Here is a 25,006-nt window from a genome sequence, read left to right on the forward strand (position 1 = left end):
CTGATTGAGTTATTTTTTTACTTTACTTGAGTATTTCCAATTTGCAATACTTTTACTTCTACTCCACTACATCTCCAAACCAAATATTGTACTTTTCCTCCACTACATTTATTTATTTGAGCACTTTAGTTACTTTGCAGATTTTGATTATTAATACAAAACATACACTTTCTAAGCCGGCCGTACTTGCCCGTACTTGTCCGGACCACGCAATCAGCCGCTCGTACTTTCCCGTACTTTTATCGTAAAAATGAAATTAATTATAATTAAAAAAAAAAAAACAGTCGCCGGTCGTGCTCTGTCTCTTTAAGAAAGCATCTGAAGGGGTAAAGCGTCAGAGACGTGATGACGTCATCTGCAACTGAGAAACTGGGATCCACGGGCGGCCATTACGTGCCATTCTATTGTGTATGCAGCCGGTTGGCCAGTGCATCTCCTCGTCTTTTTCGATCAGACGAAAGACGAAATCAAGGCTTCAGAATAAGTGGATTACATGTGATTAGATCGCTGTGCGTGCGCTGTTTTTTCTCGCGGTTTACCCCGTCTGGATCCACGCAAATGAACGGTGGGAATCAGCCTTCAGCAGCATCAAAGTAGGTTGGCCGACCAAAAAACGTTCTTCATGCACGTTTTGCTGGCTTGCACTGAGCGATCCGAGCGTGTTGTTATCATTTGGTGCATTGCTTTTTTTAAACATGTTTATAAATAAATAGAAGATTGCACGGCAGTACCTCTGTACCCCTGTTTTTAAGGGGCCCCCTTTGGCTGGCAAAGAGTTAACCACTACATTTCGGCCATTTGAAAATAGACGATCTAGAAGCCCACAATGCATCGCGATGCGACACATTGTGAGATTGTAGATCTAAGGAATTCTGCACAATGAGTACTTTCAACTTTAAGTACATGTTGATACCAATACTTTTGTACTTTTACTCAAGTAAATTCTTAACACTTATGTTGCTATGATTTTTTCTCTTCAATGTCCCACGTTGCCATGGTTACCATAGACTTCCATGTAATTGCGCAATTGTGTAAATAGTGCATGCCCATGCCTAGCTGATGCACCACGTGTGTGCACACTGTTCACAGCTTTCAAACAAAAAAATCCGCTTGGAAATCCGTAAACAAACATGGCTGCCATGTTTGAAAGAATGGGTTGGTATGGGGGTTAAACATGCAATTTTGCGATCGCGATCATGCCTAACACATTTCTGGAGGTAAAATTTTTTTTTTTTTTCAAAAACGGCCCAAACTCGGGAAACTCGGGGTTGGCACAGCGGTAGTACCTTTTCAAACTCGGGAAACTCGGGGTTGGCACCAGATGTGTTAATACAGGACTTCTACTTGTAACAGAGTATTTCTATATTGCAGTATTGATATGTAAAACATGTGAGTACTTTTTCCACCACTGGCCAGCAGTGATATAGGCTCACCTCTTCTTCCTGGTGGTGATGATGAGGACGTCGTTGAAGAGGAAGAAGTAGACTTGTTGTCGTGACACCCTCTTGGAGAAGATGCCGTTCTCCTCCCCTAGAGCTGTGAGCTCTCCTCTCTTCACCATCCACCTGGAGGACGAGACCAGAGGGAAAGCCTGGGGGAGAGAGAGTAAATGAAGATTAGATCACTATTATAAAAGCTCAAAAAACCAAACATGTATGGTATGTGGTAAGTACATGTAGGATATAAATCACACACCATCTGATCAGGGCAACAGTGGCTCAGGTCAGTGGTTTTCAACCCTTTTCATATCAAGGTCCATTATTTATTGGGCATTTGAGCCACGGACCACCATTTGATTTAGCCTCTCAGACCCAAAACGTAGAATATTTTGTTGTCGTTGGATGAGATTTTGTCCACAATTCCATGCACTATCTACATTATCTAATTGTGTAGACTTCTTAAGTAATGACATAAATTAAGTAATGCTCTTGAGAGCGTAAAATGAAACCAGATGGACCAGTGACGGTCCAGTTGGTTTCATTTTACACTCTCAAGAGTTAAAGCTCTATAAGGGTCCATTTGGTTACCAACTCGCCATCTTTTAGCTGGGGGCCACCTGGCACCCCCTCAAGGACCACTGGTTGAAAACCACTGGCTCGAGTGATAAGAGAAAAGCCGCTTGGGAATCGGAAGGTTATCGTTTCAATCCCTGGCTCACCCTGGATTAGTGTCCTTGAGCAAGACACTGAACCCCTTAGTGCTCCTGTTGAGCAGATCGGTGCCTTGCATCATGGCTTCCTCTGCCATTGGTGTGTGAATGTGTGTATGAATGTGTGAATGTAATGCACACTGTGAACCACTTTGGATAAATAAGATTTAGCATTTATCTAGGTGGTCTGGTGTTCTGTTCATCTGTGTGTATGTCTGCGTGCACGAGTGCATGAACAGCTGGCTATGCAGTTTGAGGACATGTTCACTACAAGACATCTGTTAATTCCAAAGGTGCCAAGAGCTTTTTCCCACACTGCTCTCTCCCACACACACACACAAACAGTTCTGTGACTGTGTGTATGTGCACATACTGTACGTGTGACCATACTACATATATGTTCTTCTACATGTGTCATGTATGTACATGTGTCTGACTCTGTGCATGGTTGTATGAAATAAAACACTCCATACCATGTACGTATTTCACATAGTTATTACAGACACCTGTCAGCATGTCCATGCCAATTGCTAACAAGAATTAATATGTATGTTTCAAAAAGAATGCATGGAAAACAGCTTGGGAAACACTGTTTGTGCGTGTGTGCAAAGTGAACCCAAGTACATAAAGCATTGCTTTTTGTCGCATTTTCCGGTCTGGTGTATTCTTAACACTGCATCCTTACCTTGATCTTGAATTCCAGCTGAGAGTTGATGGTGTACATCATCTCTGTTCTCTCCATGGTGCGAGCTCCTTCATTACACTTCCTTACCACCTACACACACACACACACACACACACACACACACACACACACACACACACACACACACACACACACACACACACACACACACACACACACACACACACACACACACACACACACACACACACACACACACACACACACACACACACACACACACACACACACACACACACAATTAACCATCCCATTTGCCAGTGTGTATGAACTTCTAAAGGTCACCCCTAGCGGATTTCCGAGTGTCTTACCTTGCTGATTGCTTGTAATGCCTTCTTACATTCCTCATATCGAGGAGAGTCCTTTGGCGTCTTCTGACAAATAGTCTGCAAGAGAGGGAACAAAGGTACAGGTCGGGTATGTTAATATTCCACCCTAAAAAGAATCATGTTGGTGCGCTTGCACGGCAAAACCTTCAACAATGCGAACACTTGGAATTTCAGGGCTCAACGCGCCTTGACGTTATCAAAATTCCTGATAACATATTGGAGCCTAAATAAAGTGGTGGGAAGAAGAGAAGAAATCTAAAACTTTCTCAGGGTCCACAAAGCCTCCGAGGCAGTCTACGAGCTTTACAAACCAGAGTCCCCAGGGAGCCTCTGACAGAGCACGAGAATGGAGAGGGATGAAAGCATGGACAGGAAGAGCAGGAGTGAGAATATGGAGGAGGGTTAGAGAGGCCAAATGTGCTGGATCCAGGGGTCTTCAACGTTTTGAGGCCAAGGACCCCTTAGTTGAGGGAGAGATGAAGCAGGGACCCCCACAACCTTTTCATACAGTAGATAGATAGTTTCATTGTTTTACAGCACAATCATCAGTGTATTTTGGATTCATGTCAATTTGTGTTTTCAGATATTCAACCACTTGAACCGTCAATACTTAATAAACTTGCCATTTCACTCTATAATTACCGGTAGTCTGATCTTTTTCCCCTCTACACCAAAGCTCTTTGACGAAAATAGCCGATCTACAAGCTCACAACGCCTCGCAGCGCTATTTTTGGCTAAAGTTCTCATAATATGGATGCTAGGGTTCAAATTGTTAATATAAAACAGGAGAAAAAAAAGTTTCTATCACTCAAAGATTTTGAGGAGCCCCTGCAGCAACTCTGAGGTCCCCCTGTAGGAACTCTGAGGACCTCCTAGGGGTCCCAGACCCCCTGTTGAAGACCCATGTGCTAGAAGGAATCAGACAAAAGGACAGTGACAAACAGCGAAGGGGATGCAGATCTATAATTCTGGTCTGGAAAATGGAGGGATAAACTTAAGCAAAAGCAACCTTTTCTAGGTCAGGGATGTTAGGCAATTGATTGATCGTAGGGGAACAAAATGTGCAGACGGTCTTTTTGGAGGAAGTGTTCAACAAAGGATGCCAAATTGTCTCCCAAGTGTAATAGGCTTTGAGAGGAAAGGAGATTTAGGGGGGGAAAGCGAAAGCCAGCGAAATGAAAGGAAAAAAAGAATAACAGATCGGAGAGCTGTCATCAAATCGTATAGTAATTGTTGCATAAGGGTGAAAGTCTTCAGAGTCAAAATCGTGGGCTGTGTGTGTGTGCGCTGCCTGCTGCCGTGGATCTGTGCACTCACATCCATGAGTAGCGGCAGCCGTGTGATCCTCTGCATGGGAAGGATCAGGAAGGAGATCATGGGGAGGTTCTTGCAGTCGGGGTGGCCTTCTATCATGGTCAGAGCCTCTTTAAACCCGGCGCTCTTAGACCTGCAGTAGGAGAGAGGGAGTGATTCACTGGTTGGAAAAGAATTCTGGTTCAAAGGATCAGAACGGCTCACGGTGCATCTGTGTTATCAGTCACTGATAACATATCACCGAGGGATATAATAAGGGCAAGCGTGCGTGTTCACTCACACTAGCCGTTGCAGGGTCCTCTGCTGGTAGACCTCATTGGAGCAGTAGGTGATGTAAGGATCAAAGTTGGCCTGACTCGCGTGTTTGTAGACGATGTCGCTGATGTCATCAATCACTATGTTCTGCGTGTGTCTTTCCTCCAGCTCATTAAAGAACCTGGGTGGCGACAGAGTAGAGGCAGAAATAGGGTTAGTGTGTCAGCGATGCGCCATACATGGAAAATACATCGAGTCAAAGGCACCGGGCCGCTTTCATCATCCCACAAAAGGAAAATTAATGTAGGATACATGGACAGACACAAAGTCAGGAAGCGTAGTGTCAAACATGTTTCTCCTAACCCCCCGTTATAAGATCACAGAAGAGGAACTCCTCGGCCCGCCTAAAATAGAAGGGAGCAGCCATTAACGTGTAACACAAAGGCTTTCCTCTTCCTGCACACAGACAGATGGCTCATTTAATGGCACGCCATTCCAGCCACCCCGCAAGAGTGTGTGTGTCGTTATGTTCCAAGGTGACAAACAGGAAGCTCTGACACAGGCACAGGAAGCTGACCTTGGCCAGATGGAAGTTTGTTTGAGCTCATCTGTAAAGCCACTCTACTCTAGAACCCATCACACACCTCACTGCGCGCACACACACACACACACACACACACACACACACACACACACACACACACACAGTGTGATTCCATCATAAGTCATGACCCAGGCACCTATTCGTAGGTGACAGTTGTGTGTACATTCTGTACATTCTTCTGACATAACCTTGTGCACACATATGACCCCAAGGCCTCTGAACTTTGATCTTCCTAAAGATCAAGGACACTAACATGCACACGAGTCACGCACGCACGCGCGCGCACACACACACACACACACACACACACACACACACACACACACACACACACACACACACACACACACACACACACACACACACACACACACACACACACACACACACACACACACACACACACACACACACACACACACACCCCCCCCCCCCCCCCCCCCCCCGGGGGCACACTGACCGACCCCAATAACTAAGCAAGGGAAGAGGGAATCCTAAGTTCCTAACAGGGGGGTGATGGAATGAAGAAGGGAGGAGAGGTCAAGGCTGGTAGAGGGAAGAAGTGGTTGAAGTCCGATAATATGGAGGACTAAAAGTATGTCAGCCCTAAGGAGAACATTCCCCCCAATGAATGCCCCCCCAGTAGTAAAGTGTGCTGTGAATGCGATTGTGAATTAAGTATGATAAACCCTGAGGCTGTCAGTGAAACCTGATCAAGTGAACCACCTGGCATTAAAATGAAAAAAATGATCACCCCGCCCGTGCCGCCCGCACACACAGCCTGCAGCCAGAGAGGAGTTTCTGCTGTTTAGTCTGGAGCTGAATCCAATGCTTCTAACCATGTGATACAAGTCAAACATCCTGTTGAACCAGTGCTACAGGCTACCGACTGAGAAATCCTTCTATTGTCTTCAGCCTCTCTGTATCTGTCTATCTACCCATCTCCACTCTAAGCTCCTTTGCTATTAATAGTTTTTTTCTTTTCCCATGGGGAGGGCAGTGTAGAGATTTGATGCAAATGGTGCGAGAGGCCATGGGGCAGATCTGCAATGCAACCCTGTTAAGTAATTAGGGATGTGGACCATTGCAATCTCAGAACACAAAACCCTAAAGGTAAGGATGCCAGACACACTTAAGTACAGAGAGGAGAAAGGGATACCACACAATAATGGTATTATATGTTACTAGAACGTCTAGTCGGCGACCTGGCCAACTCGGAACAATGTAAATAGGGAATGAATGCCCCGCCCTTTAATGCAAACCCCATTATACCTGTTTTCATAGGACCCGTTTTGACCATCTGTCTGCATGTGTCCATTTATGCCCATATATGGAGATATCTGTATCTGTCTGTCTGTCTGTCGGCGTCCATTTTATGTCCATATATGGAGATCACTGCAGTTATAGTTCTGGGTCCATTTTATGCCCATATATGGAGATATCTGTCTATCTGCGTCCATTTTATGCCCATATATGGAGTATCTGTCTGTGCCTCCAACTGTGTTGCAGACACAGTGCCGGTTACCCCTTTAATGCAAACCTCATTATACCTGTTGTCATAGGACCCGTTTTGAACATCTGTTTGCCTGTGTCCATTTATGCCCATATATGGAGATATCTGTATCTGTCTGTCTGCGTCCATTTTATGCCCATATATGGAGATCTTTGACCATCTGTTTGCCTCTGTCCATTTATGTCCATATATGGAGATATCTGTATCTGTCTGTCTGCAATCCATTTTATGCCCATATATGGGGGCATTGCCTCTGTCCATTTATGTCCATATATGGAGATATCTGTATCTGTCTGTCTGCAATCCATTTTATGCCCATATATGGGGGCATTCATTTTATGCCCATATATGGAGAACGCGCGTGCCCGTGGGACGAACGGTTCTCGAGATACGCGGATTACATACATACATACACACTCAGAGATTTTTTGTTGACTCATGTGGCGTACGTGATGTCAGAGCCTTTTATGAAGTGATGTCACAATGAGTCAGAGCTTTCGCCGATTTCCTCCGGAACAGCCTGATGTCAACAATCAACCCCGCATAAGGAGATTCCGAACGTTTCGCGCCGGTTCGGGAAAACCGCGCGTCGGGTCGGGTCGAGACCCGGCACTGCACTCCGTGCCGCGGCGGGGAACGCGCGTGCCGAATCTGAAGCCGGTGGGACGAACGGTTCTCGAGATACGCGGATTACAGACACACAGACAGACACGCAGAGACTTCTCGCATTTATAGATAGATTGGCAGATTATGACGTCCCATTAGTGGGTAAAGCAGGCAGTGCGAGGCAGCCAATACAACTTTTCATTACTTAAAAAAGTAATGAAAATACTTGTATTACTAGGGGAAAGGGTGTGGTGTGTTGGAGGATGCAACACAGCAGTTGCTGGAGAGGAGTTCCCAAATGTTAAAGAACAGTTGCATGGTCCTGACACAATGATACAGCACATCAGTTCTGACAGGGTGAACTTGACAAAAATGTGTCTGAGACTCACAGAAGACTTAAGTTTTAATGTGTCAATGGTGTCACAGTGTAGAGCAGTGTTTCCCAAACAGTGGGTTGGGACCCATTTTTATGGGAGCAATGCGTTGTGTGCTTGTAGATCTGCTGTTTTCACTAGTTTGGGTCCCGGGCAAACGTCTAATTTCTCTTTTGGGTCTCGAGCTGAAAAGTTTGGGAACCACTGGTGTAGAGCCATCTACTATAGGCTCAGAGCATTTCCCGTCAACAGCTTTCAGCACTAAGAGAGCTTTAATCACTGAAGCGGCGGTCCTCATCTGGACTTTCATGTCCTCTCTTGCACGTGTGTTTATAAGATCCTTGTAAACTAATGACTAACTGACCAAACCGATGAGCTGGCAATTATGAAAGGGACACACACACACACACACACACACACACACACACACACACACACACACACACACACACACACACACACACACACACACACACACACACACACACACACACACACACACACACACACACACACACACACACACACACACACACACACACACACACACATACTTCATGGTGACTCATAATGCATGTATATAATGTATATGTTTTGTTTTTTTCTACATATGCCCATGGCTTCTCGCCTGGCTCTGCACTGTGTCTATCACCACAATGCCGTCCAACGGTGACCTCACCCTCCACCAGGAAAATACCACTTCAATTACCTCCAGAGAGGGGTGAGCGCATCAGGCTTAAAGAATGGTCTCATCATCAAAAACAATGAGTGTTTACACATGGACAGGAAAAAACAAACACTCACACACACGCACGCACGTACGTACGTACGCACGCACGCACGCACGCACGCACGCACGCACGCACGCACGCACAATCTGCACCTTACATGAAACTAGTAGAGTTGAATCAACAGTCACACTCATTAGCAGAAACATTACACAGCCCAGCAGAAACGCAAACATCATTCCACATGTGGCCAGTGGAATAGCCTAGGAAATATGCAGACGTGATAAAACAAAACAAGACTTTTAACAAATCTACACAGTGTAACACTAACAGCACTGCTGCTTCTTCTTCTTTCGTGTATCATCGTCCTTGATGATTGGTTGACAACATTGTATTTCACAAGATTTCTTGTTACTGCCAGCCTGCCAGACATAAAGGTGAGTATCTCTGTGAATTGCACGTCACAAGAGGCTACAGGATGCATTTCTTGAAAACTTTGATTTTGTAGTCATAGTCATAGACTTTTGAATAAAATTCTGTCCAGTTTTTGTCATATTTTAGTCACCTGAAGGGATTAACTTTTAGTCTAGTTTTAGTTGACTATATATCATAAGATTTTAGTCGACTAAATCTACAGTTGATTTTGTCAACAAAAATGTATTTTGGCGGGCCTTGATGGCGTTGTAATGTCTGATTTTACACTTGGTTGCATGCTGAAAATAGCTGATCTACAAGCTCACAATGCATCGTGCTGCGACAAGTTGTGAGCTTGTAGATCTGCTATTTTCAGAGCGCAACACTTGAGCACAACCAAACATAAAATGTTTTAGTTCTACTCATCTCTTCTCCACTAGTCCCTCCCTAACATTTTAGTCAAGTTTTCATTTGTTGATGAAATTGTGGCACACACACTCCTTGGCTGCCAAACCACAACCTCATTTCTCACATGGCCCTCTTAGCGCCACCATGACACACACACACAAAAGGCCGATTCTTGCAAAACACATTTTTGGACACTGCTCCTACAGATTTTGCCCTACAATCACGCAAAGCGGTACACAATATCTCTTAATCAACATGAATCTGTCCAATTTCCCTTATACCCTCCTGATTGCCTACCATTGCCTTCTAAAGTTTGTCCCGATTAGGGAGTCTTACTGGTCAATATATTTAGTCATCATAGTTTAGCTTTTATTTAGTTTTCGTCAGTGAAAAAAGATTGTCAACAAACTTTTTTTTGCCATAGTCGACGAAATCAACACCGTCTTGCACATAAACCCAGATACACACACACACACACACACACACATACTTCTTGCTGGCCTCGCTGACGTCTGTGATGTTGGAGAAGAGGTGGTGGTGTTCGGTCTTGGTCATGGCCTTGCTGAGCTCCACAGAGTCCTTGAACATTCGGATCAGGATCTCCAGACTGTGCAGGTAGGAGTGCTCCGAGGAGATGACTTCAAAAATGGCCTAGCAGAGGGGGCAGTGAGACAAAGAGTGAGACCGCAAAAAAAGGAGAAAAGCAAGAGAATGGGAAACACCTGCCAAAAATCCGCTAAATTATAAATAAACAAAGTATAAATGAGACTTCAGAGTGTGCATGTCCGTGGTCATTCTCTTCTTTACGTCCATTCATGACTTCCTGTGATTCAGTCACCCGACAATGTCATGACTCAATTAGCTGTGATGGAAGACGTACTCACTTTACTCAAGTAAAAGTAACCATGTCACAATGTAAAAATACTCTGTATATTCAAAATGTACCAGAGTAAAAGTATAAAAGTATTGGCATCAATATGTACTTAAAGTACCCATTATGCAGATATATCCCATTTCAGGTTTTCAATACGTACTGTATACAAATCTTTTGAAAATAGCAGTGGAAGTATATATATAGGGCTGAAGAGGTTAATTATGTTTTGTAAAAATAATACAAATCTGGAAACTAGTAATTAAAGTATTGGAGGGGGAAAAAAGGAAATACTCCAGTAAAAGTACCTCAAACTTGTACTTAATAAGTACAGTACTTAGCTACTTTACACCATGCTCAATAGGCTGGTCTCCATCATTACCATGTGCTTGACATGCCTGCATACCACAGTACATTCATGTTCCTGGCATGTTGTTGAGAAATCCTCTAAAGCATTTGTTTTATCACTGTGATTGACTGCATGTCATGTACCTGCACAGTAAAATCCAGTTCATTTAATTCTGAGACTTCATTCTCTCTCTCTCTCTAAGAGTTCATTCACACTGAGGATTTTACTATGTCTAATGAGCATGTTGTTTGCTGCTCATTGCCTTTAAGGGCTTTGTTTACTGGTCTGGTGGAGTTTACAGGAACCAACAGGATGGTCATATACTACTTTAGCACCTAGAGAGACACTATGAAGTCGCAAAATGCTGCCAGGGACCAAATGCAATGGAGAGCGCTCATTGAAGCCTCATTGAAGAGGAGTAAATAAGTAACATAGAGATACTTCACTTCAAGTCTACTCTACACTGTGTGTGTGTGTGTGTGTGTGTGTGTGTGTGCGTGCGTGCGTGCGTGTCCAGATTCCCACCTCTTGTCTTTTGCGTTCCTCTTGACTCAGTTTGTCAGCCAGACCACTTTTCTTCACCTGAACAGAAAATGCAGTTTGAAATAAATGTGATTATGTGGTTTAGAGGACAAACAAATATGACAGGCACAGAGCACATATAAAAGTCATTTACAAATTACCTTTAGTTTATTTAGGGTTATATACCTATTAGGAACCATGGTCTGTTTTAACATGCTGCTTTATATAAGAAGAGTACCGTGTGTGTGTGTGTGTGTGTGTGTGTGTGTGTGTGTGTGTGTGTGTGTGTGTGTGTGTGTGTGTGTGTGTGTGTGTGTGTGTGTGTGTGTGTGTGTGTGCGTGCGTGCGCGTGTCACACTAACAAAGGAGCACTTCTCATACCAAACTCAAGGAACTGAACTAGAGCTCCACTAAGCCTCTTTAGATGGAGAGGAAAGACCTTCACACAGAAAAACTGAGAAAAGGGTGGGAGGGTATAATATTGTAGCGCTTTTATAAACCACTATGTAATAACCGCAATAATATATAATGTACGTAAAGCACTTGCACTTGTTGCTTGCAACGGATAAGATATGTGTGAATGATTTGATAGAGTGCTAATTAATTTGCACTCTATAATAACAAATTCCGTCTCATTCATAATCATAAATACACTTCCTCATTCTTATTACCACAACTGGGTGCTGGAAGTAAATCCAGAGTCAGATTTTGATCCAGTTTCAGAAAGCTCACTGTGTCACACAGTGATATACACATATTGTTGCCACTGACTAAAATTAAAGAAAATAATCAGGTTGGTAAACCTGATTCTATGAAGAGACCAATTTCTAGTCATCAAAGGTGCGTTCCAAAATGACCACCATGGGTACTGGAGGCGCACTCACGTATTCGTTTGAATTGGCCAGTGCGCTCGCTGTGCCCAGTGCTGTATATTACTCATCCTTTTTTGGCTAGTTGGCTAGTCATCAGTGCGTCATCAGCAACAACGAGAGCTTCCGAATGGAAACAAATGAAGCCGAACGGCGGCCATTGTTATTTCATCGCAGGATGGAAAATGAGAAAGTGTCCATAAAATGTTTTATGGACCCTAACCCTAACCCTAACCCTTTAATTGTAATTCTGTGCATATAAAATATATGTACCCAATCGAATATCTTAGCTACATCGATATCGTTCATGTGAACTGTTTATTCTTATCTATCTATAAATGCGACAAATCTCTGTCTGTCTGTCTGTTTGTTTGTTTGTGATCCGCGTATCTCGAGAACCGTTCGTCCCACCGGCTTCAGATTCGGCACGCGCGTTCCCCGCCGCCGCGCGGAGTGCAGTGCCGGGCCTCGACCCGACCCGACTCGCGGTTTTCCGAAACCGGCGCGAAACGTTCGGAATCTCCTTATGCGGAGCTGATTGTTGACATCAGGCTGATCCGGAGGAAATCGGCGCAAGCGCTGAGTCATTGTGACATCACTTCATAAAAGGCTCTGACATCACGTACGCCACATGAGTCAACACAAAATCTCTGTGAATGTGTATGTATGTATGTAATCCGCGTATCTCGAGAACCCTTCTTCACGATTATTGTGACAAAAAGAAATTGCGATTTACAATGTTATCGCGATAATCAAAAACCATTATCCTGGGGCGGAACATTTGCCAAAAAATGGCCAATCTACAAGCTCACAACGTGTCGTGTTTGCGACGCGTTGTGAGCTTGTAGATTGGCTATTTTTTGGCAAAGACATTTGAAAGAGAGTGAAAAAAAAGACTGTATCAAGTACGTATATTAGAAGTATGTTTTACCAATAGAGGGTTTAAGTGGTACCGGATATGCAGCTCGGCAAATAAAAGGTGAATTGATCCCAGTGCATGACGGAGGACGATATCACGATAAATGAAATCTCCACGATACGATTATCATGAGTGTTTTTTTATCAGGATAAACGATAATATCACGTATCGTCCCATCCCTAGTTGTGAAAAAAAAAAAAAAAAAGGTTATGGCCATTTGTATATTCACTGTCCCATTGACTCCACTAGAAATATAAAAAAAAGGAAAAACATCTGCTTTAATTAGCATGTGAGGGGTCAAACTAGGGGTTCTTCATGATTCTGAATCCATTGCAAGCATTTGTTTTGCATAAAAAACATTGCTTGGGTTAAACCAAAACTGTGAAAAGTGGAAAAAAAGTGATGACTCTCTCTTTTGACTGTGAATGTGTATGTATGTATGTGAATCTCGAGAACCGTTCTTCCCACCGGCACACGCTTTCTCCAGATATAGGCATAAAATGAATCCCCGAATGCGGAGCTGATGTCTGACATCAGAGTTTTCCGCAACCGGTACTGTGTGTGCAGAGATCTCCATATATGGGCATAAGGGGACAAAGGCAAACAGATGGTCAAAACGGGTCCTATGACAACAGGTATATTGGGGTTTGCATTAAAGGGTGGGGACAAAGGCTAACAGATGGTCAAAACGGGTCCTATGACAACAGGTATATTGGGGTTTGCATTAAAGGATGGGGCATTCATGGGGTCCGCTCCAAAAAAGAAAATAAAAGAGACAAAAACAAACATAAGACAAGCGACAAAGCGTGGGACTGGGAGGATGACTTGAATGATGCAGATTTAAGCAGGCTGTGTATTCTGCTTAAAGAAGAAACAAACAAAAAGCGACAGAGATCTCATATATGGGCATAAAATGGACGCAGATAAACAGATATCTCCATATACGGGCATAAAGGGACACAGACGGACAGATACAGAGATCTCCATATATGGGCATAAAATGGACACAAATAGACAGATATCTCCATATATGGGCATATGGGCATAAAATGGACCCAGAACTATATCTGCAGTGATCTCCATATATGGACATAAAATGGACGCCGACAGACAGACAGATACAGATATCTCCATATATGGGCATAAATGGACACAGGCAAACAGATGGTCAAAACGGGTTCTATGACAACAGGTATAATGGGGTTTGCATTAAAGGGCGGGGGATTCATTCCCTATTTACATCGTTCCCGAGTTGGCCAGGTCGCCGACTAGACGCTGGGCCGCCCAGCTTCTAGTCTATCTATAAATGCGACAAATCTCTGTCTGTTTGTTTGTTTGTAATCCACGTATCTCGAGAACCGTTCATCCCACCGGCTTCAGATTCGGCACGCGCGTTCCCCGCCGCCGCGCGGAGTGCAGTGCAGGGCCTCGACCCGACCCGACTCGCGGTTTTCCGAAACCGGCGCAAAACGTTCGGAATCTCCTTATGCGGAGCTGATTGTTGACATCAGGCTGTTCCGGAGGAAATCGGCGCAAGCGCTGACTCATTGTGACATCACTTCATAAAAGGCTGTGACATCACGTACGCCACATGAGTCAACAAAAAATCTCTGTGAATGTGTATGTATGTATGTGAATCTCGAGAACCGTTCTTCCCACCGGCACACGCTTTCTCCAGATATAGGCATAAAATGAATCCCCGAATGCGGAGCTGATGTCTGACATCAGAGTTTTCCGCAACCGGTACTGTGTGTGCAGAGATCTCCATATATGGGCATAAGGGGACAAAGGCAAACAGATGGTCAAAACGGGTCCTATGACAACAGGTATATTGGGGTTTGCATTAAAGGGTGGGGACAAAGGCTAACAGATGGTCAAAACGGGTCCTATGACAACAGGTATATTGGGGTTTGCATTAAAGGATGGGGCATTCATGGGGTCCGCTCCAAAAAAGAAAATAAAAGAGACAAAAACAAACATAAGACAAGCGACAAAGCGTGGGACTGGGAGGATGACTTGAATGATGCAGATTTAAGCAGGCTGTGTATTCTGCTTAAAGAAGAAACAAACAAAAAGCGACAGAGATCTCATATATGGGCATAAAATGGACGCAGATAAACAGATATCTCCATATACGGGCATAAAGGGACACAGACGGACAGATACAGAGATCTCCATATATGGGCATAAAATGGACACAAATAGACAGATATCTCCATATATGGGCATATGGGCATAAAATGGACCCAGAACTATATCTGCAGTGATCTCCATATATGGACATAAAATGGACGCCGACAGACAGACAGATACAGATATGTCCATATATGGGCATAAATGGACACAGGCAAACAGATGGTCAAAACGGGTTCTATGACAACAGGTATAATGGGGTTTGCATTAAAGGGCGGGGGATTCATTCCCTATTTACATCGTTCCCGAGTTGGCCAGGTCGCCGACTAGACGCTTGGCCGCCCGAAGGGCGGCCCAGCTTCTAGTTCATTATAATGATCAAAATTGCTATGACAGCACCAAACCGCATTTGTCACGGTCAGCGAGCACCACCACCAAATGTGTTCTAGCTCCCTCCTCCCGGGCTAGAATCCAGCCTTCAACCAATCATCCAGCGATTTTCATCAACAATATTAGCTAGACAGATTTAGCCTGATTTACCTTTTTGTTTGCACTGTAGAGGGATGGGAGTGAGTAGGTGTTGTGCATTATAAGTACTGAATTTGTTCATAACGTATAGCAGGAGCCATAACTTTATTATTCTTTGTTATGCTAAAGAAAACAACAAGTGCGACCTGATTATATATTTCTAGTTTTGTGTTGTTTTCTCTCTTCCATCTGGGCATTATCCCTCAGTGATGAAGAAATCTGACCACCATGGTATTGTACCCTCCACCTTTCCCTTGAGAGGAACAATCCTCCATTCTTCCACCAAGCCAACACCATGAGACTGACTCTCCCCCCCCACGCACACACCACAAGGGGGGCACAAGGAAGCGATACTGCTTCATTAGTATAGCACTGCTCTACAGTCACTGCCCTGCAGCCCTCTGTAAACACTGAGAACAAACAAGACTGGGGACAGACTAAACAAACAGCTCTCCAGGTCTCTTCCACTTGTTTTCTATCTCACCAGTTCAATTGCCAAACTTGTTGCAAGACCAAATCCTGATAACAGAACAACGAGCTATCCACGAGAATGTGTACGATTTCATTCTTCAAGAAGCCAACCAGAATGACTCCCGTCACTTCCTACGCAGGCAAAACAGTTACTGGAAACCAGAGATCTCTGGGACACTGCTTGTAGTCAAAAGCGAAACCTAGTCAACAGAAGAGTAAATCCCTATCAGGTGCCAGCGGAACGGAAGGGAGGGGTCAGTGTGTGTGTGTGTGTGTGTGTGTGTGTGCGTGTGTGTGTGTGTGCGTGCGTGCGTGCGTGTGTGTGCGTGTGTGCGCGCGTGTGTGTTAGAGCTGCACGGTTAGCTCAATATTGTGTGTGTGAAACTGTTTTGAAAGGCAAAGGCAAGGACAATAACACCCTGTACATCCATCCCTCCTCTGCATTTCTATCCGTTTCACATGCAATTATCCTATTCAATCTGAATCCGATTCCAGGAAAGCATATCTTTTGTGAAGAGATTTCCTGTGAACCTATAAAAAATGGTTATGGTATGAACCCCTACCCCACAGTTACATCATTTACTGGCCAAGCATATGAGTGTCAACAGCTGCAGAAAAAGAAAGGAAAGAAAAGTCAGACAGTGGTAATCGACAACAGAAGTGGCCTTTAGAAAGAGCTCGCTCAGTAATGTCTGCTGGTGCCCACTGTTCTGTGTTCCCTGTGGTGCCTCGTTGAGATAGCCAGACACTAAAGGAAACAAAGATGCCCTAAGACATTCCCTGAATGTTATCCATTCTCAAGCCAATTTCCACTTTATTTGAGTCATCCTCCTGCCCCTGGAATTTGGCAACTCAACGTTGCCGTCTCGGTCGCTCTGTTCTCCTGTCTCTCGTCCCGAACCTGCCCTCTCGACAGCAACGCCAGATAAGACTGAGCATCAGCAGGCGGAAAGGAACGCCTAAGTAGAAAACTACATTAGTTAATTACCGCTCTGTATTCTATCACTCCATTCCGAGCCTAAACGATATTATGCAACACAGACTCGCAGAGCCACCAGTCTTGGTAAACAACATTCTTTCACTCAAAAGAATATCCAGAGTTTGTCAAGAAAGACTAGATGTGTACCCAGCTGTGCGTTAAGGCTTCCTGTATTTTTGCTGTATGTCTGTCTGTCACAGCCTCAGACTGGACCCTGCTCCTTCACTCCCAAACCATGAGGAGGGTGAGATACAGAGAGAGAGAGAGAGAGAGAGACAGAGAGAGAGAGAGAGAGAGAGAGAGAGAGAGAGAGAGAGAGAGAGAGAAGAGAAAGAGACAGATGGAGGATGGGCTGTTGCCAAACCGGATAGGACGGCATTCTTCACAGCACTGGCATTCCAAACTAAAAAGCTGTTAAGTCTGTGTACTGGGTGTACTGAGATACAAGTGGGATAAGGAAGAGGCGGAAGTTGCTACAGCCATTCTGTGTGGCAGAGTGCTAGCTCTATGGCTCACCACACTAAGCTGGGCCCAGGAGATGCGTATGGGCCGGTATTGCACCACGATGCGCTCGTCCGATTTGGGCTCTCTAGAATCGGCGTCCTCGTCAGAGTCGTTGTGCAAGGCCTTTTCCTGGTAATTTTGATACAGCTCCTCCTCTGTGGAACACAAATATATCATTGAGATTGGTGGTGGCCATCCGGCAAAGATAGCCTAAAATGATCTCGTAGAGAGGCTATTTTCACTATTTAATTTGATGTACAACAAAGTATATAGGGTTTAAGTGGTTAGGATTATTATTTTGTATTATTAAGACATGAAACAGAAGGGGAAATGAACAACACCCGGGGACATTGTGATTATGCGGTGAACAGATAATCCAGTTAGCCACCAGCACACTCCCTAGATATCAGACTAAAACATGAAAGCATGGCATATTTAGGCAGCAAGGGAGAGCACAGTGTTAAGAGACAGACAGAGAGCATCAAGTATGGAGACAAAAACAGACACGCAGACATGAAGGAAGGACGAGTGTAAGAGAGTAGCAGAGAGAGGGCGTATCTTCACCTTCACTGTCAAATGTGCGCTGACTGGTTAATACTTTCTTCTTATCAGGACTCTGAAAGAGAAACAACAATGTAACCACTGGCTATTTCTGAGGCACAAACCTTTCAAATACAGTGCACACACACACACACACACACACACACACACACACACACACACACACACACACACACACACACACACACACACACACACACACACACACACACACACACCTTGTGCGTGTATGGAATGTGCATGGAATATGATACTGTTCTTCTGCCTCCTCCTGACCCTGACCTCTGTGCATTCTATCTAACTTTTTTAATGACCCCTATCTAAATACAAAGCCATTTTGTGTGTGTGTGTGCGTGCGTGCGTGCGTGCTACTTGTCTCAAACAATTGTATCCACTGTCTTTTGCTGGTTTAAATTGATTTTCTATATTTTTCCACCACCCTCGTCTGTACAGACCCTAAAGCTTTGTCAAGGTCTACCTAACAAATAGTGAAAAGATTCAGTATACAAATCCAATCTGCTTCAGTATGGCTGCGTAGAACAGAACATCTGTGCTATTGAACCTTATGGTTCATATTTCAAATGTACCAACCAACCTTGTTCTTTCCAGGGCTGCTAGACTTAGCAGAGCTTGGACTGCTAGCTTTGACAGTACCAGGACATGTAGGCTTAGCAGGACTAGGAGTGCTGGGTTTGGCAGAACCAGGACTTGTAGGCTTGGCAGAGCCAGGGCTGCTAAGCTTATCAGAGGAAGTGCTACTGGGTTTGACAGAACCAGAACCTGCAGGCTTGGCATAGCCTGGGCTGGTGGGGCACGTTGGTTTATTCCCTTCTTCTTGCAGCCCTTTGAGGGCAGGCTGGGACAGCCGATGGGCTTTGGGGTCAACAGATGGGACCTCCAGGTCTACCCCACTAACCACTGCCCTCCTGTAGGAAGTACTTCTCAGCCCCCTCTGTAGACTCCCTGGACTGTCACCCTCACCATCTGCCCCCTCTCCACATACCCCAGATTCTCCTGTAGAAAAGAATGCTCCCGTCTCCACCATACTGAGGGTTTTCAAGGCCCGCTTTGAGTGATCTAGCCCAAGCAGCCCTACCATACCGTGACCCTGCTGCCCAGCAGAAGCTGGCTTGAGGCGAGAGTCAGAGGCCAGTCCTTTGGGAATCAGCTGCTGGGTGCCCATCTTCAGGGAAGCCGGACTGTGAGTGCTCAGGACGACGGAGGGAGGCGGGGAGATGGACATGGACGGGGTCAGGGAGGGGCAGGGAGATGCAGCATCAGTGGCATCCTGAGAGGAGGCCAGCGAGGACGAGGACTGTCTGTGGCCCAGTGACCACCTGTCCGCTGGCGACGGCGAGCGTGGGGTAGGGGGGTCCGAGGAGTTGAGGGAAGAAAGGGAGGGGATGCTAGACGTGGAGCTGTGGGAGGGTGTGGGGGTGCGGCTGCCAGGCGGAGAGGAATCGCTGTGCAGATACTGATGATTGTGGTTGTAGTCGTTATTAGAAGTGAGAAGAGAGAGGACAGCGGAAGACTGCTTCGGAGGAGCAGATTCAGAGCTCGTTCCCAAAGCCATCTGGTCTCTCCGGGAGTCGAGTGACGTGCGTTTCTGTTGGTGGTCCAGCAGACGTCGGTCGTGCCATGTTGAGACTCCGTTGGTGGCTCTCCCTTTCTCATAGGCTCCGTTGTACACCTTATTGTCCAGCGACGCCGACCTGGCATCCTCCGTCCTGAACCGGGACAAGGGGAAGCGCTCGTTGGACACATGTCCAATACTGATACTGCGGACCACCCGTGACTTCTTGGCAGGTTTGTTCAGAATGTGTTTCAGCACTGAAGTGGCCCCGCTCACTCGTGTGGCCATCAGTCTCTCGGCAGGCTGGGTCAGGGTGAAGGAACACCTGTCCTCCACAGGGAAATCCGTCACCATAACCCCTTCTATCTGGTAACTAAGGGGCCGCGGTTTGGGCTTCCTGGAGTCCCGCGGGCCAGTCCCATTGGCTGTGCGCCGTTTCCACAGTGGAGTGATGTTATTGTTGGACAGATCCACTTCATTGCCGCCATCCATGGCTATGCAGTCTGATGGCTATGCAGTCTGTCGCCTCTTATTCTCTGTGTCGCTGCTCAAAGCAGTCCTGTCCAAAAGCCACAAATCACAATGTAAACATTGTTAGCCCTGCGGAAAACTGATATGACCTTTGGAGGTAAACAAAGCCAGGGACATCATTTAGAAGTGAGAACTGAGAACCCAACCCTAGAGCCTGTTCACATTGAGAGTGCAGTGCAGTGTCCAAAAGTTTAAGCTACTGATTAACGCATAGTGCTGACCCAAGATACTCAATTTCAGGGTGTAACTGGCTGAATAAATCTGGAGAATGCTTATATTGAAAGGCTACCCTAGAAAGAGCAAGTCGTGCCAAACTCGTAATTCTGTTGTAGGCAGCCTATTTGGATCAGTGACCTGGCTAATACCAAAGCACAATATAACAACAAAAATGCAGTAATATAAGTTTGCTGAAGCAACTATCTTTATTTTACTTTAGGAATTCAACTTACCTTTAATCAATCGTTGTTTGGCAGTAGCTAGACTGATCATGATTGTACCTGCGCAGTGGATAAACGTTTGTTTCGCGAAAGAAAACAAGAAAAACAAATCCAATTGTTCTTTTCTGCAGTGTCAAAGCAAAAAAATATATAAGAGGTTGCAAACGTCACGAGAAAAGTTGTAAACAGAGCACGCGCTTTGGCTGAAACAAGTTAAAGTTTAATGAATTCAACTTGGCAGCGGAGTTGAAGCTGTCTGTCTGCTCTCTCTACTCTACTACAGACTGAATGATCGCTTCAGTCGCTTGAGCAGCGCGGGACCGTGCATGGGAGGAGGAGGAGGAGGAATGCCAAAGTAGTATACCTGATTGCAGACCGGAGCACGGGGCGGAGTGAACGCGGCAAGGGGAGTGAACGCGGCAAGGGGCGTAGTGAACGCGGCAAGGGGCGGAGGCGTTTGATTATTGTCCACGACACTGCAAGCGGCGCGCAGGCCAGCGGACCTTGGTCCTGCTCTTCGCCCCCGAGCGCCGCAGGCGCGAGTGGCCGCGAAGAGCGGGCCAGGGCCGCGCGGCCGGCGGAGCGCCGCGCGAGTTACGAAGCCGTGGTGAATGCAATCGTTATATTTATGCCCAGGCCGTAAGGCCTGGGCAAGCCCACGATAAACATCAGCATTGATGGCTGAATGGATAGCGTCGCCGACTTGAGTGCCAGAGATCACTAGTTCGAATCTCACCGTTGCCCCACTGCACACGTCACCGAAGCCCACGATAACCGCCGCGTTCACTACGCCCCTTGCCGCGGTCACTCCGCCCCGTGCCGTGGCCTGCAATCAGGTAAGGCTCAAAGTAACAGAGGAGAGGGGAACAGGAGGACTCCCAGTGGTCCAGACCGTTGAAGCCAAGCAGTGGTGTGTGTAAAGTAACTGTACATTTACTTGTAGTAAAGTAACTAGGCTAACTAGTAGGCTACTACCATACTCTATGGCTACTACTAGCATTAGCTGGTTGGTGAGAACGTACAACAATCAAAGTCCATATGGCATGCACTGAATGATGCAAGCATCATGGGGGCTGTAGCTTTATAAAATGCAAGTGAGCACCTGGGTAGGGGTAGGCTACTGTTTACAATGCTTGATCCGTAAGAATTTGGCCACGTAATGAAGGAAATGGGAGTGAGGTTGCCTGAGGTTGAATAAATATTTCTCTGCTGAGAACACTACTGTACAGAACATCCCATCATGCTGAGGAATCTTTTTTAATAACTTCCAGTGTAGGCCTACGTTGACAATCTGTGGCTGCAATGTCACTAAGATAAATACATTCCTGTAGTTATTGGTTGTTGGTTGTACAGTCATTGTCAATAATAGCAAAGTGATGCTGCACTCATGAATGTGCTTTACGCAATAAGGTTCTCAATTAAGGCTACTAATGAGTGTCACCACAGAACTTGTATTACGCAACGCGCTTTAACGAGCATTTTCAAATTAAATCACATAAATAACACTGCACCCATTTCCCCCCAGTAAATGAACAGCATAGTCAGTCAACTCAACAGGCCTAGCTCAACTCAAGATGATTCAGCTCAGTTCACTGTGAGGCTGCGCTGTAAACAGTGACCAATAATAGTGTGTGGCTAGTGCGCCACCATGTGGCACTGGTGTGCTAATATTTCAACCATTTCACCGCTAAGGGGCGCCATTGCCAATGCTTTACCATGACATACTCCAGCAAGCTTGTGTGACTAGTTATCATTTCTCATAAAGTATGACAAGCTCAGCTTGTAGGTCTCCATGAGACAGCATGAAATGATCAACACATTAGATGTGTGTATACAGACGCAAGCGCGCGCGCGCGCGCACACACACACACACACACACACACACACACACACACACACACACACACACACACACACACACACACACACACACACACACACACACACACACAAGCCTACATTTGTGACCTACTTAGGACATTACATAGACTTTCATTCATTTTTATGCAAGTCCTGTGGCCTAACCCTAACCCTAAACGGTGCACCCACACACACACACACACACACACACACACACACACACACACACACACACACACACACACACACACACACACACACACACACACACACACTAACATTCGACACACATGGTACACAGGACCAGTAGGCTACAGTACTGGTCCCTCACTCTAATGTAGGCTAACATAAAATAATAACAAAAAGCCTGTCCTACACATAGAAAGTGAATGTCTGCTATATCTAGCCTACTTTGCATTGGATGTATTGTACAATCATTTTAGAATGGTGTCTGATATGCCTGGAGTCTGGACTTGTACTATTGTGTCAGCATGCATGTGACAATCACACAGTACACACTGTGCAACTTCCTGTTTATTGCCCGTGGCAATTCAAGTGTAACTGATTCGGCATTCTGATATAGTATCTCTTGTCAGCTGCAACTCCAACACTCTTGATTACTTTTCTTGCTAGATATAGAGCTAAGTACTAGGGCATTCACCAAGTATTCGTATATTCGAATATCAAAGTCACTATTCGACGTTGTTCACCGAAGTCGAATATTCGCTTATTCTTATTTTTTTATTGTTCTCTCTTTTTCTTGGCTACTAGATAGGAAGTCATAAGAATGAGTTGTCAATGCTCCTGGTGGATGAATTTGTTAATGCTCTATACCAGGGGTTCTCAAACCTTTTTAGGCCGTGACACCCAAAATAAACATATTTAAACTGGGACCCCAACCCTGACAAGCACTTGGAATTGTAGGTATTACATTTAATGTGACTCGGTTCCACAGATAAATATTGTGAAAATAGCAGATCTACATGCTCACAACGCCTCGCAACAATGTTCGCCTCTTGCTTACTTAATATTTGACAGTTTGGCTAGTCCTGTCGAATATTCGACTATTCGATTGAGGTACCATTTACTGTTATTATGTGAGGAGAGTGGAGCTGCAGTATGCATCACAACTAATGTATTAGTCTGTGTGTTGAAGAGGGAGAAGGGTGAATGCAGTGGGAGTATGGGTATGTGGGACTATAGACCAAATGTCCCCACACACACGCACTCGCGCACATATGCACACGCACGCACATACTCACACACACACACAGAGACATACACAGAAGGGAGCCCAGCAAGCACAGTTAGGACCTGGACCAATCAGTGACGTCTCGATTGGGGCCAGATCACAGCCCATATGGGGACGATCTTGACGTCATTACCAGGACGTCATATGGACTTTTTTGTTTGACAGGATTTATGTTGGTTGAAATCAGAGGTTATTCTAGGCCAGAGAAATATCACAACCAGGGACGTGCTGGCCATTGGGAAAAGCGGGACAACTCCCGAACGGCCGGTTCATTCCCGGCCGCTCCAGGCCGGCCATTAGGGAAAAAAATAAAAATGTCGGCCTTCGTTCCATTTTGGGGGCTGTGTGGCCAACAAAGTAAATCGTCACTGTCGGGCAGAAACCTCTTATCTCCAAGTTTCAAATGTATACATTTTTTTTGCAAAGTAAAGCCTGCTTCATCATACAAGGCCGTTGCACAAAAGTAGTGAAAACAGCAGATCTACAAGCACACTAAATCATTTTTAAAATGATAAATACAAAACAAACGGTTTTGGACATATAAGGTTTCCACCCGACAACGACAAAATATAACTAAAAAATAAATAAATGGGGGCCTCTCCAACTCTTTCCCTGGCTGAATCAGGGGCCCAGCACGTCCCTGATCACAACTAGTTAGATATGTCCCCGAATATAACCTTATATGCTCATATTTCAACTAACATTACAAACAATAACAATAATCCTGTGTCAAACAAAAAAGTCCATACAGTATGTCGTCCTGGTAATGACGTCAAGATCATCCCCATATGGGCTGTGATCTGGCCCCAATCGAGACGTCACTGATTGGTCCAGGTCCAGGAAGCCATATGATGCGAGTGAAACACAAATCAATCATTTGATATCGAGCTTTTTGATATTGGCTTATTTGTTAATGAGCATTTGTCATCTTTAGTATTCATTGGCAATACCATATTTTCAATTACATGAATGTACAACTAACAATACTAATATCCACACGTATGGCCTCACCATCCTTAACTACTTAATCTCTTAAATACTTCCTTGTCAAGGGTCCCTCGGGGGTCTGTAGTTTCCCTCCTTTTTCCCCTCTACCCCAAATATCTTCACCAAAAATAGCCGATCTACAAGCTCACTGGTAGATCTACAATTTTTGCCAAGACCTATATTATAACATGCCCAAAATAGGGACAAAAGCGTTCATGTGGTTAAAATAAATCAAATTATCATCCTGAATAACAATTGTA

General features: G+C 45.1%; 1 protein-coding gene across 2 annotated transcripts in view; it reads right to left on the reverse strand.

The window, feature by feature from the left end:
• The window catches only part of LOC308289562 (rho guanine nucleotide exchange factor 26-like), a 45,832-nt gene extending 24,917 nt beyond the window's left edge, over positions 1 to 20,915 (reverse strand). Inside the window, exons 1-11 of one of the 2 annotated variants that reach the window (XM_080731289.1) lie at positions 20,660 to 20,915; positions 18,702 to 20,238; positions 18,110 to 18,161; positions 17,558 to 17,700; positions 11,146 to 11,202; positions 9,891 to 10,051; positions 4,779 to 4,934; positions 4,502 to 4,631; positions 3,167 to 3,241; positions 2,835 to 2,924; positions 1,434 to 1,591 (exon numbers count right to left, since the gene is read on the reverse strand). In XM_080731289.1, coding sequence (XP_080587415.1) covers positions 1,434 to 1,591; positions 2,835 to 2,924; positions 3,167 to 3,241; positions 4,502 to 4,631; positions 4,779 to 4,934; positions 9,891 to 10,051; positions 11,146 to 11,202; positions 17,558 to 17,700; positions 18,110 to 18,161; positions 18,702 to 20,171 — 2,492 coding nt within the window. In that variant the 5' untranslated portion in view covers positions 20,172 to 20,238; positions 20,660 to 20,915. Of the gene's footprint in view, positions 1 to 1,433; positions 1,592 to 2,834; positions 2,925 to 3,166; positions 3,242 to 4,501; positions 4,632 to 4,778; positions 4,935 to 9,890; positions 10,052 to 11,145; positions 11,203 to 17,557; positions 17,701 to 18,109; positions 18,162 to 18,701; positions 20,300 to 20,659 lie in introns of both variants that reach the window. The other variant, XM_080731290.1, reaches the window with a different exon arrangement.
• Between the last annotated feature and the right edge of the window lie 4,091 nt (positions 20,916 to 25,006).

The sequence above is a fragment of the Nannobrachium achirus genome, assembly GCF_963921795.1.
Source record: "Nannobrachium achirus genome assembly, chromosome: 8".
Lineage (NCBI taxonomy): Eukaryota > Metazoa > Chordata > Actinopteri > Myctophiformes > Myctophidae > Nannobrachium > Nannobrachium achirus.